Source organism: Urocitellus parryii, chromosome 2, assembly GCF_045843805.1.
Source record: "Urocitellus parryii isolate mUroPar1 chromosome 2, mUroPar1.hap1, whole genome shotgun sequence".
In the NCBI taxonomy this organism is placed as follows: Eukaryota; Metazoa; Chordata; class Mammalia; order Rodentia; family Sciuridae; genus Urocitellus; species Urocitellus parryii.
Genome location: NC_135532.1, coordinates 219,656,102 through 219,675,379, shown reverse-complemented (window position 1 = coordinate 219,675,379; position 19,278 = coordinate 219,656,102). Strand labels below are relative to the sequence as shown.

General features: G+C 34.6%; 1 protein-coding gene across 5 annotated transcripts in view; it reads right to left on the bottom strand.

Annotated features, from left to right (window-relative positions):
- Dyrk1a (dual specificity tyrosine phosphorylation regulated kinase 1A) overlaps nt 1-19,278 on the bottom strand; it is a 150,915-nt gene that overhangs the window by 27,244 nt on the left and 104,393 nt on the right. For 4 of the 5 annotated variants that reach the window (XM_026399390.2, XM_077795404.1, XM_026399389.2 and 1 more), the window contains 4 exons: nt 13,481-13,677; nt 7,589-7,708; nt 5,491-5,679; nt 2,375-2,522 (listed from right to left, as the gene is read on the bottom strand). In XM_026399390.2, coding sequence (XP_026255175.1) covers nt 2,375-2,522; nt 5,491-5,679; nt 7,589-7,708; nt 13,481-13,677 — 654 coding nt within the window. Of the gene's footprint in view, nt 1-2,374; nt 2,523-5,490; nt 5,680-7,588; nt 7,709-13,480; nt 13,678-19,278 lie in introns of those variants that run through there. The other variant, XM_026399391.2, reaches the window with a different exon arrangement.

The window sequence follows — 19,278 nt, the reverse complement described above, 5'->3', positions numbered from 1 at the left end:
GATAACTGATGTCAGAATTCCAATGTGATTACAAAAATCCCTTTAAGAAACTCTGCAATTAGAATGTTCCTCCAATAAGAGATCTACTCACTTCCACTTGACCTCCCAATTCATAACTCAATTACTTAGTACCTACAATGTGCTAAGCGCTAAAAACACTGTCAAGAAAAGTTCAAACTATTTTTCCAGCTTTTTAAGCTGGTTTTGTAAGAGAATGGAGGGTTGGCAAGACTTTTTTCTAGATCCAAATTAAATTTTCTCTTAATTAGACAATGGGAGGTACCAAATAACCCAAATAAGAAGTTATGCTATTTAAGGGAGAGAGAGGTAGGGAAAGAAAAAAAAGGTTTTGTTGTACTATTACATAGTATGTGTATTTCAAAATAATTACATGGATTTTGAATGTTTTCACCACAAATAAGTGATAAATGTGCAGATATGTTTACTCTGATTTGAACACTACATAATGTATACATTTATCAAAACATCACATAAAGGTACATAATTTTTAGGTGCCAGTTAAAAATTAAAATTATGCTATATGCAGATATTTTCTTAAAGTTCAAAGATTTAAAATACTTCCTCATCAGAATAAATTATATTCAATCATCTTAAAATTAAATCATATTATGAAAAAGCAACACAACTTTCAGACACTTTAAATACAGATACCTCTATTTAAAGTTCTTTTTATTATTGTTTTCCAATACAGAACCTCATGATTTTTTTTTTGAGATCCTTTGCATTTGCCATCTTCTTTTATAATCATCATCATCATCATCCTTACCCAAAAGTGCATTTACAATAACTAATATATTTATTAGTTATTAAAGTCAGTTTATTCAAAACAAAAGGAGGGAGGAGCAGTGGGCACACCTATAATCCCAGCAGCTCAGGAGGCTGAGGCCTTTTATTAAAATTAAAATATAATAATAATAAAAAAAGGTTATAGTTATAGTGGTAAAGCACTCTTGGGTTCAATCCCTGGTACCACCACCACCACAACAAAAGGACAGCCCTTATAAGGTACCTAACGTGTTGAGTGGTCACTCTAGACCAGCCATGTTTTCTTTCAATAACGCAGAATTAAAATGTTACAGTTAATAGTACCAACATTTTTTTCTGCTATTTAAGCAAACATTCAAAATACAATCCTTGAGAGTTAAGGAGGAAGAAGGGATGAGGTATCAGAGACCATTTTATTTTAGATAACATCATATATCTGCAAAGGAACCAAGGAAGAAGAAAAAAGTGCATGCTCATATTTTTCTTTTTACGAAAGTGAAGAGAGATATTTCATAAATGAAATGAAATGACCATAACTATCTGAGGCCTTTGCCAGTAACCAGCCATTGTTTATTTTTACCATTCTGGAAGAACTACAGAATCATAACACATTCTCATGCCTTTTCTTAATGGTTCCAATTTTAAATGCAGTTTTAGACATTGCATTTTTCACTTACAATACAGTGCAATGTTATTTCCCTTTCCTACACCCAAGTATTGACAATGCCCAGAAATTAAATTCAAAACTGCCACAGAATTTGCTACAAATTTGAGTCCTTCAATTCTTTCCTTTGTCAATGCCCCTCCACATGGTGCCAATTTTAAACAGTTTTATTTAAAACACTATAAGTGGGGAGGGGGGATAGTAGGGGTTAGGATAGGTAGCAGATTAAGACAGTCACTAATATGCCATTATGTAAAAATGTGAGTATGTAACAGATGTGATTCTGCTATCTGTATTTGGGGTAGAAATGGGAGTTCAAAACCCAATAGAGTCAAATGTATGAAAGATGATTTATCAAGAGCTCTGTAATGTTTGGAACAATCAATAAAAAAAAAATTTAAAAAAAATAAAAATAAAACACTATAAGTACTATTCTATATCTATAATTTAAATGCTCTACCATCTTCCGTATAGGACTGTCATAATTATTAGAGATGACAGAAGAAAATAATAAGGAATGTGACAGGAGTTTAGTAAGTGGCTACTACCTCTTTTGTGCTATAGTAAGTACAACAGATTCTAATGCTGACAAACTGACAAAGTGCCTGAGACCTTGGTCCAGACACTCCAAAAAAGGTTCTACAACAACTAACAAACGGCTTGCATCTAGTTTCTGAGCTAGATTAGAACTACTAATATAACTTATAAGTTGTAATTTTAAAAAAAGGTCCTATTCTCATTGTAATGTCTGGAGTGCACTACTCCCAAAGATTTCAAATTAAGAAACAGATTTATGCTCTCCAAATGAAAGAAAAAATTTTGATCACTTTAAAATAAAAATCAACATGTTCTGATACAAAAATAACCATTGATTCAATTTTCTGGCCTACAGTAGGAACACTGCATGATTGCCTATTTGTTTACCTATGTAGTATTTCATTTCTGTGTCATGCTTGTTCATGAGCTCAAGAAGTCGCACTTCTATCTGGGCTTGATTTAGAAAAGCTTTCTTGTTCTTTATTATTTTAATGGCAACCCATTCTTGCTCTACCCGATCATATGCCTTTACAACCTAAAAGAGAAGAAAGGTAAGTAATTATTTGCATTAATGTCAACAATTTCACAACAGTTTACATTTTCCCCCAATTGCAAACCTACTGAATTCTCATTTAACTGTATATTTTTTGACCTTCTGAATTAGAAAAGATCCTCTTTCAATTCAGTAGTTATAAAAGTTACTCTTTCTCAAAGACTATAACTTTAAGTCCATCTTTTGAACTAAATTTGAATTTTTATATCCTTTTAATATTTCTATATATCTACAAAATGGATAACTTTCTTAACAAAATTAGACTTAACTTTTTTTCCTTCTTCAGAAATAAAATTGAGAATATTGACAAATGCTTTGGCTTTTTTTTTTTAACCTCTTTTACTGAAAACTATTTCTTCTTACTATAAAACAATTCACCTCACCATTCTTTGAATGAGAACAACTTGATTTAAATCCCAAGAATATAAATAAAATATTTTAAAGTTCTAATGCATCTCAGAGAACAGATAACTTTCTAACTTTATTCTGATACACAAAAACAAAGGTTTATAAAATAATTAATTTATGCTAAGAAAAAAACACAAATTACCAGAGAAGTTCCACCATATGCTAAAAGTTCATACATTCAAAAAGTATGGGGAATGAGATAGAACTCCAAATGATCTCAATGTGAAGACTGAGAACCAGTGATCAGAGATAGGCTACAAGATCCAAATTGGTTAAGGCTAAATATATTGTAAAACTAAATTATAAATCAGATTTGGAAAGGAATAAACAGTATCTTATCTCTGTTTTCACCCAATTTTAAAAGATACTATCTGTTGTCTTTTTGATCATATACTATCTTTGTAAACATGTGATCAAGTAGTATGATAATCTTCTACCTCCCTGAATATACTGACTGCGACAAAAATGGTGTAGTTCAGTGTTCAGATCCCTGACAGTCTCAAAGACAAAGGCCAATCTCAGGGGGCCAAGTACGTAATGAATTGACAAATAATTAACTGGTTAAAACTAAAGCAGTAGTTTTCAATCCTGAATTACACATTTAATGGGGAGTTTTTAAAAAATATTGATGCCCAGAATTTGGCTCAATTCTGATTTTAACATCAATCCTTTCTTAAAAGCTCCATCAGAAATTTCAATGTGCAATAGGACTCAAAACCACCATCTAAAGAAATAGCAAGACCCTGAATTTGACAAGGACCTGGCAGAAATTTTAGAGAAAGTATGGCTAAGTCAATATGGAAGACAGTAATTATTCTGACGAGTGATGAGTCTTGAACATAAACACTGCATATCTCTGCCTGAGAAATATCAGGATGATGGAGTCTGAGGTCAAACAGGCCCATATTTTCAGATTTACTATGCCTACCTACTCTGAGGAGCTAGCGGATAAGCAAATTGAGGTGAAGGGGAGGAGCAAAACATATGCGCTGAAAGAATGAATAGGGACAACTAAGTTTAGAGAATATCTATATGCCCACAAATTTCACAGTGGATATCACAAAGTTAGAAAAATGTCTTATTGAGAGCAACTGCTGAAATGTTGGTGCCCTTTTCAAAGTAGAGGGCGCGATCTCTACAACTATACGGTGATTATAGTTCTGGCTAACAGCTGGGCCTCAAGAATGCCTTTCTTTCAGGGACTGCGAAAGAAGCAAAAGCTGCTTCCAACAAAGCAGGATTGCTTGCATAAAGACAGGCCCCCAAAACACTGAGCCCAACTCAGAAGAAAGAGAGTTTATAAATCAAGGAAAAGTTCCTTCACATTATGGGAAGGAGCACATACACTGTACATGTGTCATCAGAACCTGGTGAGCCACACTGGAGATACAGAAGGCTTTGAACATGCTTATTCATTTTTCCTTATATGTGTAAACAGTTTTTTTTTGGGGGGGGGGGTTACACTTGTGCCTGTTAATGGCTTACAGTATACTTTTGTCCATGGAATGGTTACATTGTATAGAATTTTCCCCCTCAGGCTAAAAAGGAGAATATAATTTGCTCTCAGGGCAGGAACAGAGAAGTAAGCACACACATATTCCATAATTTAAAACACATACACACGCACAATTCAAGAAGTCTTTAATTTAAACTCTCAGTCTAGCCTTGTCAGTGAAAAGTCAGAAGTAGCTGAATCTCAGGTTAATATTTAACTCACCATGCAAGGACTATACCTCAAACAAAACAGCACTATGACTCAGAGAACCAAGAGGATTTACTAAGTGAAGAGTAGCCAGGGAAACGTAGAAAGTTTTATACAAGGAGGAGGAGGAGGATGGGAATGAGCTCTTGAATCTGGATGCAAGCTTTTAGAGTTTTGTGCTGGGTGTTCAACTAAGAAGGGGAGACTTATAGGAGAAAAGAACAGGTTGGGAATAAAAAGGAAAAACACAGGTCCCCAGGAACTACCCCAATCAGAGCATGGGTAATGCTGGTGCCCTAAGGACTAGAAAAGGACATCTTGAAGCTTATCGCCCACTCAGAGGCCTAATACAATTAGGAAATGAGGTGGGAGGAAAACCCAGAGCACAACATGAGCCTCCAGAAAAGGGAAGGTGCCTGCTACTTCTTGAAAATGGTAGTTCTTTTCTCCTTGAAGAAATTAAAACAGACAGAAATGCAAACATCTCTAATACACATAATGAACAATCCACAGACTAAATAAGGCCCATACAAAAGAGGTAATATACTATTAGTTTTTTTAAAAAATATCTCTTAGCTTTTAAAATTAACCACTTAGTCATTAGTTTAAAAAAAATAGTAGCCAAAGATATGAAGTTAAAATAAAAAATAAAATAAAAAATCCTAATGGAGGATGAAGTTTTCTTGTCTTTGGAGATCTATGATCATCTAGATACTCAGATATCCATTATTAAAATCTATTTACAAATATTTTAAAAGTGTGCTTTTGAGGAAAGGGTGAAATAGTATAATTCACAAATAATTTCCAATTAATGAAATTCAGTATTTTTCATTCAATTACCTGTCCAAAGGAACCTTTGCCTATCAAGGAGTCAATTTCGTAACGATCCATCCACTTTTCTCCGTTTTTTACAATATAATCATAGTTGTCATCATCATAACCATCATTGTAAACCTTCCGCTCCTTCTTATGACTGGAATCGTCTCCCTGACCCTGTTGGTGTCTCCGCTTCTTTTTTGCATAGTAAACCTGAAATGAGAATAAACAGTGTTATGACAAACCTATCAGGAAATTGATGAATTTTTTTCTTTATAACATAAAAAATAAAGAATTTTCTGCAGCTGACATTTGAATTAGAAAATAATGTTGATGCAACCAATGGAAAAATGCCTACAGTGAAATTTACTATATAGTTGGGCTGTTGGTATATTTTATAAATAGGAGATGTTAAATGATTAGTCCAGAGTATCCTATTCAAGAAGAATATAAATATTTATTTAATAAATTAGGGTAAAACTTATATAAAATGAGATGGCACTGATCTTAAAAATATAGTATGAGGAATTTTGACAAATACATACACTGATATAAACAACAAATGCCAAATGAAATAAATAAGTTTCATCTTCTTCAAGTTCAAATTCCCTTATATGTCCAAGTCAATGCCAACTTTATATTTTATGTTCCAGGCAAAAAAAGACTAAAAAATGGAAGTATAAATGCAGATGAAGTGATGTTTTACTAAAATCGCCCAGTTTTTAATCTGATGATAATCTAATAATTATTGAAAAACAGCTAACCCACCCAACCCTCACTTCCCACTAAATTCCTAAACATATAGTTAATCACAGGCTAAGTTATTTTTCTTAACACCTATATTATCTTATAATATATTATATTATCTTATAATATAGTTTCCAAAGATTGATAAAAATAAGATAAACAGTCCAAGTAATTGGTAACTAACTTTGAAGAAATTATAAATTGCATTTCATAGAACAGATGAAAAAGTCTAGTTTACAAGGTGACATTTAAAAACAAGTTTCAACAAAGCTACAATAAAGAACAGTTAAACTATAATTTTATTAACAACTTATCAGAAAGAAACAAACTGGCTATCAACACACTGTTACAAACCATTTATGAGATATTTTCAGATAATCACAAGCTAGTACAGTCCATCCTTTATAATACATAAACATGTACAAAATCTAAGAACTGTTCCTCACTGAGTTAATTCTAAATTTGTCTGACCACAATGTCATAGTAATATAATAATACTGGCAATAAACAGGACCAAATTGCTATAAATTTTGCATATTTAAAAATACAAATATTTGTAGTTAAGTGGCTCTAAAATGGGAGGGGCATAAGTCTTTAATCAGAAAGGATGCAGGGTTTTCCATTAAAAGAGGAAAGAAAGCATGGGCTCCTCTTCTCCAGAAAAGATCACTTAATAATTGATTATAGATTGAGAATTAAGGCCAAAAGCAAATTAACAATCAAGTCAAAAAAGGGCCAACACACCAGAAAAATAATTTTTAGTGGCAAAAAGCCAAGTTGTAAAACAAGTAAATTCAAAGTACTGTTTATGTTTTTAATACTATTTACTTCTGCCAGGAAAAGCTTTTGGTTGTCTTACCACAGAAAGATACAGATAAAAGAATACACATAAAAACCTAAAGACAATAAAATCACAGAGATATAGATAGATCAAATAAAGTACACCAAATGCCTGTAACTGGGGGTTAAATATATCTCAGAGCTTCTCAACACCAAGAGCAAAAGCTACAGATAAATCAAAATTTATGCAAAAGTCAAATATATGTCTATTTTTATACAATCAGTATTCACCTTCTTTGTTTTGGGAGAGAGTTATTATAGAAAAACTCAACATATTAAATGCAATTTTGAAAAAGGGGAAGTGATCCACAACTTTCTTTGTTGTTCGCAGTCCTTGTTAGTATCTTTTCTTTTACATAATTGTAATTATATATCTATAAATCATTCACTTACTGTTCTTCATAAAAATTATAACATGACAACCACTGGGAATAAAACAAGTTTAGGATATTTAAACAAGCACAAAATAACTTTCTTCCCTTGATCTATTGCAAGACAGATGCTAATATAACAAAAAAAAAATCAATGATCTTACCTCATTAATATGCTTATATGTTTTGATCAAGTCAACAGAAAGTTTTCTCAGGGGAGCAGTTGCTGGATCACGGAAGGTTTGGGGCATCCGCCTCTGTAACATGACAATATCAGGCATCACCTTAAATAGAAAAGACTAGCACTTTAACTATTCTGCACTGGTGTAATTCCCTCTTCTGTAACCTGTATATCTGTTTCGAAAAAGATATCTACATTACAAGATTACACATTCTCTCTCAAAATTTCTCTTTCATCTGGAATACAATGAAGACACAACCACTGGAACAAATAAATTAAATAGAAGATGGAATGCCCAGCTGCCCAAGGTTTTAATGTATTCCCTACACTTAAATGGTGAATTATAGACATATCCCTGGATCCAGGAGAGACACAGGAATGCTGCTCAAGAGGGCTTCTCTAAAACAATGAGCCCAAAGCAAAATTTGTTCAGAATTATTCCTAAGATGAGCTGGTTTATAATTGGCTCGCAAAGACAAACCCAATCATTGGAGACAACCTATAGCTTCCAAGATATGATTTCAAGACCCTGGTGGTACCAAAAAGAATTGGTAGCAACACCTCCCTGCCTCCAACTGTTGGCAAGTGCTCTAGAAGCCCAGCTCTAACCACCACCAGACCCTTTTCCCTGACAAGTACCTGCTCCAGAGCAAGGCTGAAATGTTCATTCATTTCCTTAACACAAGGAAATAAAATATGCCATCCAAATTAAATACCTCCCATTTTACCCTCACATTTCCTTTTCCCTTCACTCAATCCTAAACCATGGCTCCCTTCAGCATTCTCTAGGTTATAAGAAGTTCAACTTTGAGTTTCCTGCTAAAAATTTTCACTAAATTAGTGACAGGATAATGCAGGAGCATGGACCCTCTCTACACATATCCATGAGGGATGCAACTAGCACACCAATGCTACTAGACTACTCTTGAGCACCACTCACCCACCAAATGTCTTCCACAGAGCTTCTTGCAATCAACAAATCCTCAAAGCCAGTTAGTCAAATCAAGGTACCTATAGTCATTACCACTCGCTCATCCTTGTGTTCCTGACTTCTCTTATTGACATTTATGCCTGGGGAAATTTACTTGAGTCAAAAGCTCTAACAAAGCTCCTCTCAAAGGACATTCGAGTTAATCTGAGGGGCAACAGAAAATACATCATACTAAGGCCTCATAGAAACATCTGGAGTCTTGGTATACTTATTAATCTAACCCACACGAATGAAAACGAAGGAAAAGTTGTAACTATAGGTGAAACAAAAATTATCCCCACCCCTGTGGTCTGTAAAGTTGGAGTTACTACCCACTGACTGCATCTACTGAAGCGTATTTTCTCATAAACCAATATTAATAAGTTTCTTCTGCAGGTATACTCAAACTCTCAAATTGTTATCCAGATGGTAAATTTGCTGAATTACTGAATTAATAATTTCTCTCAAGACCTTCTTCCTTCTTAAGTTCCAAGTAAGGTGGGGTGGGGGGGAGGAATCTCAGTGGCTAAACTATTTGTCTGAAGTGATCATCAGAATTAACAAGTTCTGAATTAATTTTCAAAAAATAGATTGCTTTTTAAAAAATATAAACAGTAGTAGCTGGGCACATGATTCCATCCATGGTACAGTATTTGCCTAGCATACAAGGTCCTGGGTTCAATCCCCAGTACTGGGGGGAAAAAACACATATACACACACACACACACCACACAAATGTACATGCAGTAGATAAAACTAAATTCACATAGTAACATTCCTTGGGGGGCTTAATTTTCTAAATAGATAATATTGGTAATAAATATGTCAATTCTTTTTATGTGAATGAAAGCTATAAACAGTAATAAAAGAAGTTCCAAAGAACATAATTTTGTGTTTTTTTTTTTTTTTAATTTAAGTTCATGGACCCCCGCCGCCATGGAGGTAATCTAATCAGCAAACCTCTTCTTGAACTGCTATAGTGCAGCCTCAATGTGAAATTTCAAAAAGTATAAACCAGTGAAATGCTTCATTACCAGTAAAATTAACACTAGCACAAAGTATACTATTCACAAAGCAAACTAAATAACTTGATAGTAAAATAATAAATATAATACAGTATTTACAAAATACTGTTTTAACATGCATATTTTTACATGTCTGATATAATCTTCTCAACAATCTCATGAGAGTAAGTGCTATTGCCATGACCATTTTACAAATTAGAAACTTGAGATTCCAATGACATAAAGCCAGTTAAGAATATAGCCCAGGGTGAGGGGGTTGAAAAATACAGCTAGGAAGCTGGGTGTAGTGGTACCACCTATAATCCTAGGCTAAGGCAAGAGGATCACAGAATTGAGGCCAGAATCAGCAGCAATTTAGCAAGAACCTTATCAACTTTGCAAGATTATCTCAAAATAAAAAAATAAAATACAAAGGACAAGGGGTGTACCTCAGTGGTAAAGTATCCCTGGGTTCAATCCCCAGTAACAGTGGTGGTGGTGGTAGTAGTAGTACTACTAGGTTGAGAGCTGAGGTGGTCAATACCTAACTCAGGGTCTTAACACCAATAGTGGGCCAGGAGCTCTCTTGTCAATTTTAGGTCTTTTTTATACCCTTTTAGCTGAGACATTTTTAGGTTATTTTTGGGCAAAATAATTGTGGCATGCATGAAATAAGCATGAGCAATTATTAAAATGCATTAAAAAACCTTGCCTGTTCACAATTCCACTGGTTATTTCAAACATCTGAAAAAAGAATTAGTAACCACATCTAGGAATAATTATGCTCATTCAAAACACCAAAATGGTCAATCAAGAAAACTTAAAAGTATGGTACAGTCCAAGCTATCCAAGAGGCTCAGAAAAAAAGGAACTCAACTGTGAGTCCAACCTGAGTCAACATAGTGAGAACCCTTCTCAAGGGAATAAATAAAAAACTGGAAAAAAGAAAGTATAGTACATACATGTAGTCAAACACATAACTATGAGCTAATGATCAAATTTCTGCACTCAATATTGATATTCTGTGTGCTTCACTTCACAGACTATCAATAACCTTTACGACCACCATTCAAACTCTGCCTATAAGGCCAAGTCAACAAGTTGCTTCTTAGTACCTTACTTTTCTTAACTACTTCTGGCAATAGAAGTTACTATTTTGGGAGCACTTGTATATAAAAAACAGAAGGCTTTCTGAAAACAAGCGCAAGCGCAAGCGCAAGCGCGCGTACACACACACACACACACACACACACACACACACACACACACAATTGGCCTCAGACTACAGCATATAATTCAGTGCTTCAAAAAGAACCTTGTACAGAGGTGCTCAAAATACACTGGAAGAACACATTGATTTTTTACTAAGTAACACTTCCTTTTCTTTCATTGCGGTTTCAGGTTAACCAAATTTTCTATTTTGCCATTAAGTACAAGTGAAGAATCAGAAAATAACTTTTCCAGACACACAGTTACACAGGTATACTAAGCCCTAAGGCCAGCCCTGCAGATCTGATGCCTTCTCCTAACTTCCTGTTTCTCATATCCACAGTGCCAAGAGAATGGAGAGGAATGCAGCAAGTGCTCCTCCCCACTTCCACAGCTGAAAGCAAGAAAATGGTATTCAAAGAACCCAAGAGCTTGCCTAGCTGTATGTGTTGCCCCTTTTGAAAGGGGAATAACCTGAAGAAAGGAAAGTGGGTGAAATGTCATAATACTGCCTCTCAGCTATCTGGCTCTGGGAGCTGGAAACATCTCAACCACAATGCTTGCCCTTTCCCTTCCTACAGATCACTCAGAAGAAGAAGTTTGCATCTCCTGCTTAAACTAATTCTAAGAGCTAAAACAACCATTACTGAAAAGATTATTTTCCCCTGAAAAGATTCCACAGTGCAAGATCTAGGACTTTAGTCAAAAAATTGTTTACTAGTGTAACAATACCTATTTTATTTACATTTACCTTGTATTTTCATATGCAATTCTGACTTTCTTCTATTTTTTAGAGCTGTTAATATAGCTAAATAGTACATATCACATATATCCAGGGTACCTGGCAAGTTTAAGAACTATGAAAGGTACTGTGAAAACCAGAACAATCTAATCAAACTCTAATACAGTCAATCATTATCTTTCACACTTACTTTTATTATATTCTCATTTCCTAAATTCATCTCAATAAAAACATTTTACATTTGTCTAACACATACTTATACAGGAAAGATTAACCACTAGAACCAAAAATCTTAAAAGCCAGTTCATTTCAATATACTATTTTTATAGTAAGTCTTATTTAAAAGATTCTGCCAGAATGATTACCAAACAATGGAAACCACATAATAAAGATGTATAAGTTTATAGCTAGAAGGCATTTTAGGGGGTACAATCTAAGATTTCCAATTTTACATTCAAGGAAGAGATCTGACAGGTCCATGGGATCTACTTTAAGCCCTACACCAAATCCTGGGCCAAGGCTTGAGCTCATGCCTTATGTCCTGTATTCCATGCCACATCAACACAACACTTCAGTTCTAAGATATCTTCTAATACAACTCCCTTCTTGGTTCAGGAATTTCTAGACTCTGGCAGAAATATCTGGCCAAGAATGATTACTTCAAAAGATAGTCTTTTTATGTCTTATCAATCTTTTTAATTCTTTCTGTAGTTGTAGATGAACAGCATGCCTTTATTTTATTTGTTTATTTTTATGTGGTGCTGAGGATCGAACCCAGTGCCTCACGCATGCTAGGCAAGCGCTCTGCCATTGAGCTACAGCCCCAGCTGTGTTATGAATCTTTAAAAAAACACAATTTAAAACAGAAAACCTAAGTAAAATATCTTTTATAAATGTTCTAAAGACAAACAAGATGATAGCTGCATATTAAAAATAATAGGTACTTTGCTAACAATACTTACTAATATAAAATAACATAACCATAAAAATACTCAACAGGAATTTTTTTCTAGCCCTCCATATATGGCAAGCATTAGATGTAAGAGAGCACTGTATCTAAGAAGAAAGAAGCCAGGGCTGGACCCAGGAATTTACTACAAATATACCTGAATAAGTCACAAATTGGGGTTTAGTCTCGTTAGCTAGAAAAGAGATCAAAAACAGCACCTGTTTTATGGGCTGCTTTTGAACAAGCAAAATAATTTTTCAAAACATACTGTTTCTTCAAAGTACAATAATATAAATGGACTATCTTGCCATTATTATTTATTGGTGTTCCATCATTTTCTTCTGTACACAATTGTAAACACTTCCTAAACTTACATTTTGATGAAGTGCTCCAATTCTCAAATGTGAAAATAACTTCTTAAGTCTTGCCACAATTCAACTTATTAACTATTTAACCATGAATGCTATTCACTCATATGTATTTTATCAATGTAATGCCAGCTAACTGCAGACAAAAATCTTACTATAATATATATAAGCACACCCCTTAATTATGATGAATATCTCTCATCTGAATATTAGAATGAATAGCGTTGTTCACATGCACATATTTTTTTTCTTGAATTTTAAGGAGTTTTTTTTTTTTTTAAATAAAACAAGTCCTCTAACTTTCCTGATATGGGAATCTTGCTTTCCTATAACTTTCTTTTAACTTCACTAACTTTCATAAGCTTCATTTTTGTCTAATATTCTTTAGAAGTAACTGTTCCACTCTATTCCAGAAGGAGAAAGTGGTATGTTTCTGGGTATCTTTTAACTAATTAAAATAAAAATAAAAATCATGAACTTTAAATACAAACTTCTTATCATCATTTTGTCAATCCAGATTTCCATGTATATATAAAACTGAAAACTAGTTAATTATTTTCCTAGTTAATATTCTAACACTTTTAAGGAATAAACTATAATTTCAACATCATTTCTGATACTTCATGAACTTACCTGGTTAGTTAGAGGTTGCTGAATCTGGTCAGAATATGATAAGGCAGAAACCTGTTGGTCACTTATGTTTGGCTGGCGACGGTCACTGTACTGATGTGAATGGGGCATCTGTCCAGCCATCTGAAGGCCAGCAGCATGGAATGAAAATGACGGTGCAAGCCGAACAGATGAAGGTTTGCATGCTGAAGTCTCTCCTCCTATGAAAAGATAAGTGAGGTTTAAAGGAAGTATTCATATCCTAATATTTATATCATTTGACATATCTGAAAGTTCTTTAATAAGGACTTCAGAATGTTCAATAATATTAAAAACCTTTATAACTACAACCAGGAGTATGTCACTTGACACAGTTATATGTTAAATGGTATAAAATATATATTAAGATGAGTATCTATAAATCAAATCTATAATGAGAAAAATCTAAAGAAAAGTTTTATATAAAGCAACTATAATAACCTTTAAAACTTACTTTCACTTATGAGGTTTTTATCAATTGAGAACCATAAGTTACAGGCTGAAATCTTGAGAGACGCTCTGCCAATGGATAGCTACTCACAAACTAACTCAAAAGAATACTGCTGAGATGCTGCTTTGCACCTGCTAGATATATAGCAAACAGTATCTCTGAAATCCCCCAACATAGATCAAAGATCTGTCCTAATGGTGCTCTCCAATGACACAGGTAATCAAAGGCTGATCATGCAAACAGGGTAACAAATCCCTTTCAATGAAGTCCTAAGAGAACCTACACATGGCAAACTCACCACAAAAGCAGAACAATCAATAACCATTCCACAGGTAAATAAGAATCATGATATCCATGGTAGATATGGAATATTAATACTTTTGGTCTGCAGAAGTATTGTAACTGGCTAAGGGAAAAGATTAGGGGGAGTGGGAAAAAAGGAGAAGGAATAAGAGGGAAAAAAGGGTAAGAAAGAAGAGTAAGAAAAAGAAAAGAGACTTTTCTTCCTTATGTCCAACCTAACTTGTAACTGAAGACTGCAGTCAAAAGTCAAGGCAAAAAAACTCTGAACAACAAACTCCAGATCCAAAATACTGTTTCTTCCTCAATGAACCACCTAACTGGCACCACACAACAGACCATACTGTCCAGCGCCAGAATACCCTTGAAGTCAATTATTATTTTAGAAACACCTAACAGCATCAGCCCAACCATGAAGAGCAGAGACTCTCAGCCAGGCTGTGGGATTTGAAATTCTGGCTCCACTATTCACTGACAGTATGACCTTGTACGTTTCATTTTTCCTGATAATATCTACCTGAAAAGGCTGTTGTGAAGGTTAAGTACAGCTCTGTTAATTAATAAATGACCAATATTATCTCTAACTACTATATAATCAAGTACACTAAATATACTGTAATGTACAATAAAGATGGCAGGCATGGTGCTGTTTTTCTTCAGTGTACATTGAATGCTGCTGAACAGACTCTGCATACTGAAGAGAACAAAGCCCAATTCCCCCAAAATTTAAGTTTCTATTTTCTACTATAGTTAATAACACCACTTCCTATCCAGTTAACCAGAATCAAAACTCTGAGAATCATGGTTTTTTTTTTTTTCCTTTTCTCCTCCAATAGCCCACTCTCACGCAAATAGGCACTCAATCTTGCTGATTCCATTTTCTATAGGACACTCAAAAACCTCTCCTTTCCATTTCCATTACCACATAGCTCACTTAGGATTACCAACAGATTTCTTAACAGCTCATTCTATCTTGATCTACCCATTTGCAACTCTGTATTTCTTTAAAAATGGCTGGAATGATCTAAAATGCAAGGTTCAAGTCCCTCATTCCTATTTAATTTGAATTATCACCTGCCCTTGGCACTGCTTTCAGATCTTAACTTCAGTGTCTCTCCCCAGTATGGCATATTTTTAACTGATCAATACTATTTGTTTTTTTTTTTTTTAAAGAGAGAGAGAGAGAGTGAGAGAGAGAGAGAGAATTTTAATATTTATTTTTTTAGTTATCGGCGGACACAACGTCTTTGTTTGTGGTGCTGAGGATTGAACCCGGGCCACACGCATGCCAGGCGAGCGCAATACCGCTTGAGCCACATCCCCAGCCCGATCAATACTATTTGATTAAGTAAAAGCACTCTTTGATTAAGTATAAGAGATGGGATAACTTTTTTTAAAAAAAATTTCATTTTTCGTAATGAAAAATACACTCAAATCAATTCAATATGTGACGCAAACTTTGTTCCATTTAAAAAAATTTATCTAGGAATTTATCCTAAGAAAATAACAGATAATATCTTCAGGGTTGTTAAGCATAATTGTCACAGCAAAAAGAAAAACAAAAAGGAAATCTATTTGTAAAATAGTGTATGTGGGGAGCTTTAAATCTGTATGTTAAAAACAAAAAAAGCAGGTAAAAAATATAAATATATATTAAAAATCTCAGATTTTAATAGATATTTATTTATATATATATAATATATATTATTATAGAATTGGGTTACTATAATAATATCTGCTTTATAGACAGGAAATCTAAGATCTAGAATGGTTAAGTAATCTGCCATTTACAGCTTTAATCTTTTTACTGTTTTTAAGAGCTCTGTCTTAAGGACCTCAGATTTTTAAAATATTATTTTTAGTTGTAGATGGACACATATCTTTATTTTTATTTGTTTATTTATTCATTTATTTATTTTAGTTGTAGATGGACTACTGATACAGGCATTCACAGTACCTTTATTTATTTTTATGTGGTCCTGAGGATTGAATCCAGTGCCTTACACGTGCAACGCACACACTCTACCACTGAACTACAACCCCAGCCATTTTAGTTTTGATTTTGAAACAGGGTCTTGCTAAATTGCTGGCACAGACTTGGAACTCAATCCTCTTGCCTCAGTCTCTCAAGTTGCCAGGATTACAGGTGTGTGCCACAGTACTCAGCTATTCGTTCTACTTTTGATTAACATCTAGATTATTTCCACCTCAAGACAATAATGAGTATTGACAGTTAAAAAAAAAAAAAATTCCCGGGCTAGGGATGTGGCTCAAGCGGTAGCGCGCTCGCCTGGCATGCATTCGGCCCGGGTTCGATCCTCAGCACCACAAAGATGTTGTGTCTGCCGAAAACTAAAAAATAAATATTAAAACTCTCTCTCTCTCTCAAAATTCTCGATACACATACACAGAGGTGTTCTGCTCTTTTTTCCAGTTTTTTTTCCTTTCTTTAATGAATCTATTTTTCCATTAGTAGTCTATGAAAATTCCTACAGTCCCACTCTTTCACCACTTGGAATCATCAGTCTAATTCCAGCCATTATGATAGGTGTATAGTGGAATTCCACTATGGTTTTCACTTGTATTTTCCTGGTAACCATAGGCACCTGTTCATGAATACTGGCCACCTGGACACTATTTCTCTACAGTTTTTCCATTTCATCTATCGAACTGCAGTCTTTTTCTTACAAAGTTCTAGGAGTTTTTGTTTTTTGAAGCAATAGTCTAGATTGGAGCACCTAATTACACAAGTAGCTTTCCTTGTCACACTCTTAATGATGTTCCTTGAAAACAGAAGTTCTTCAATTTTTTTTCAACATTTGCTTTATTTAGAACTTTGGTATAACGAAAAAAAAAATCTCTTAAACAGACACCAAAGTCATGAAGAAATTCCAAGTAATATCTTTTAGAATTTGGACATGACCTTTCACGTCTAGATTGGCAATCTATTTCGATTTTGTATACATGTAGGGTAAGAATCAAGTTTCATACTCCCTCCAGTAGATACCCAATTTTGATTGAGAACCAGTTATTGAAAAGGCTAACACTGGAGCTGCAGTAGTGGCTCAGTGGGAGAGCACTTGCCTGGCATGTGTGAGGCCCTGGGTTTGAGTCTCAGCAAGGCATATAAGTAAATAAAATAAAGGTCCATTGAAAAAAATAAAGGTCCACTAAAAAAATCAATCAGTCAGTCAATCAATAAAAGGTTAACATTCTCCACTGCTCTGCAATGCCACTTTATCACAAATCATGTACCCACCTATGTATAGACTTATTTTTTTGACGTTATATTCAGTTCTACTGGTACAGACATTCCTAAACCTCTTTGTTCAAGAACCACTATCTAAATCACAATAGCTTTAGAAGTTTTAATATCCAATACAGAATTTTGTTGTTCTTCAAGTACATTTTGACTTTTTGTAGCCATATAAGTTTCAAAATCAACTCCAAATCTTCCAAAACAAAGCCACATTGGACATCTAGTTGGAACAGTGCTGCCCAACAGAACAGTCTGCAACCATACATTTATATGCCCTATTAATATAGCTAACTGAGCCATATGTGGCTTCTAAACACTTGAACAGTTTTAGTTTTTCCTCCTTCTTCTTTCGTGGTTCTGGGGATTGAACCCGGGGCCTTGTGCATGCAAGGCAAGCAAGCACTCTACCAACTGAGTAGATCCCCAGCCCCCGTTTTCATTCTTTACCTTGCCTTTTTCCACCTGATGCAAGCTCCACTCTGATGATGAATACAGAACTCATAGGTTCCATGTCTTATTTCCTATCTCAGAAAGAAAGCTTTCAAAAGTTTCCTAGTATAATGATCAGATTAACAAAGTTCCCCTTCTACTCATAGTTTTCCAAGACTTTTTCCTCATGAATGGATACTGAATTTATTAAATCCCTTTCCTGCATCTATTAAAATGACAAGGCTTTTCAGATTTACTGTTAAGGTGGTAACTAACACTGATTTCTGGATGTTAAACAAACTTTGCAATCCTGGGCTGCATGCTTTGGTCATGATTATATTCTGGTGGCAGATTCACTGGTAGAATCCTCTAAATCTTGCCGAGCACGGTGGCACATGCCTGTAATCCCAGTGGCTCTGGAGGCTGAGACAGGAGGATCCGGAGCTCAAAGCCAGTTTCAACAAAGCAAGGCGCTGAGGCAACTCAGTGAGACACTGTCTCTAAATAAAACACAAAAAAGAGCTGGGGATATGGCTCAGTGGTTGAGCGCCCCTGAGTTCAATCCAGGTACAGAAAAAACCCAAAACAACAACAACAAAAACCCTCTAAACTTTAAGTTTTCTCTGTGAGCAGGATATTCCCCCTTCACCTCATGATTGGCTAGGAAGGCTTTCTCTTTGTTATCAGCTTCACCAAAGTTTTATTAATTGTATTAAGTATTCTCTCTTTAAATGTGTTTTATATTTCTGCTCTTGTATATCTGTAATCAACAGAGGTATATTGAAAATCTCCCATTTGCTAAATTTTGTTTTTTGTTTGTTTTTTTTTAAACCAATATACACTCCATGCATAAGAATGATTTGCTAGCTAGGGGCTGGGGTTGTGGCTCAGTGGTAGAGCACTCACCTAGCATGTGTGACGCCCTAGGTTCAATCCTCAGCACCACATATAAATAAACAAAGAAACAAACAAGAAAAATAAAGGTGGGCTGAGGCTGTAGCTCAGTGGCAGAGCGCTTGCGGAGCATGCATGAGGCACTGGGTTCGATCCTCAGCACCAAATAAAAATAAACAAATAAAATAAAGGCATTCTGTCCATCTACAACTACATACATACATACATACATACATACATACATACATACATAAATCAGAAGTATTGTGTCCGACTACAATTGAAAAATAAATATTTGTTTTTTAAAAAAAAGAATGGTATGCTAGGTGACAAAGAATTTCTAATGTTCTTTCTTAATTTGCTGTGGGTAATCTGTGAATGTGTATTAACAAGAAATAAATATATTTTTCACTCCTAGGACTTTTTTAGCTGTTTCCTATACCATCTATC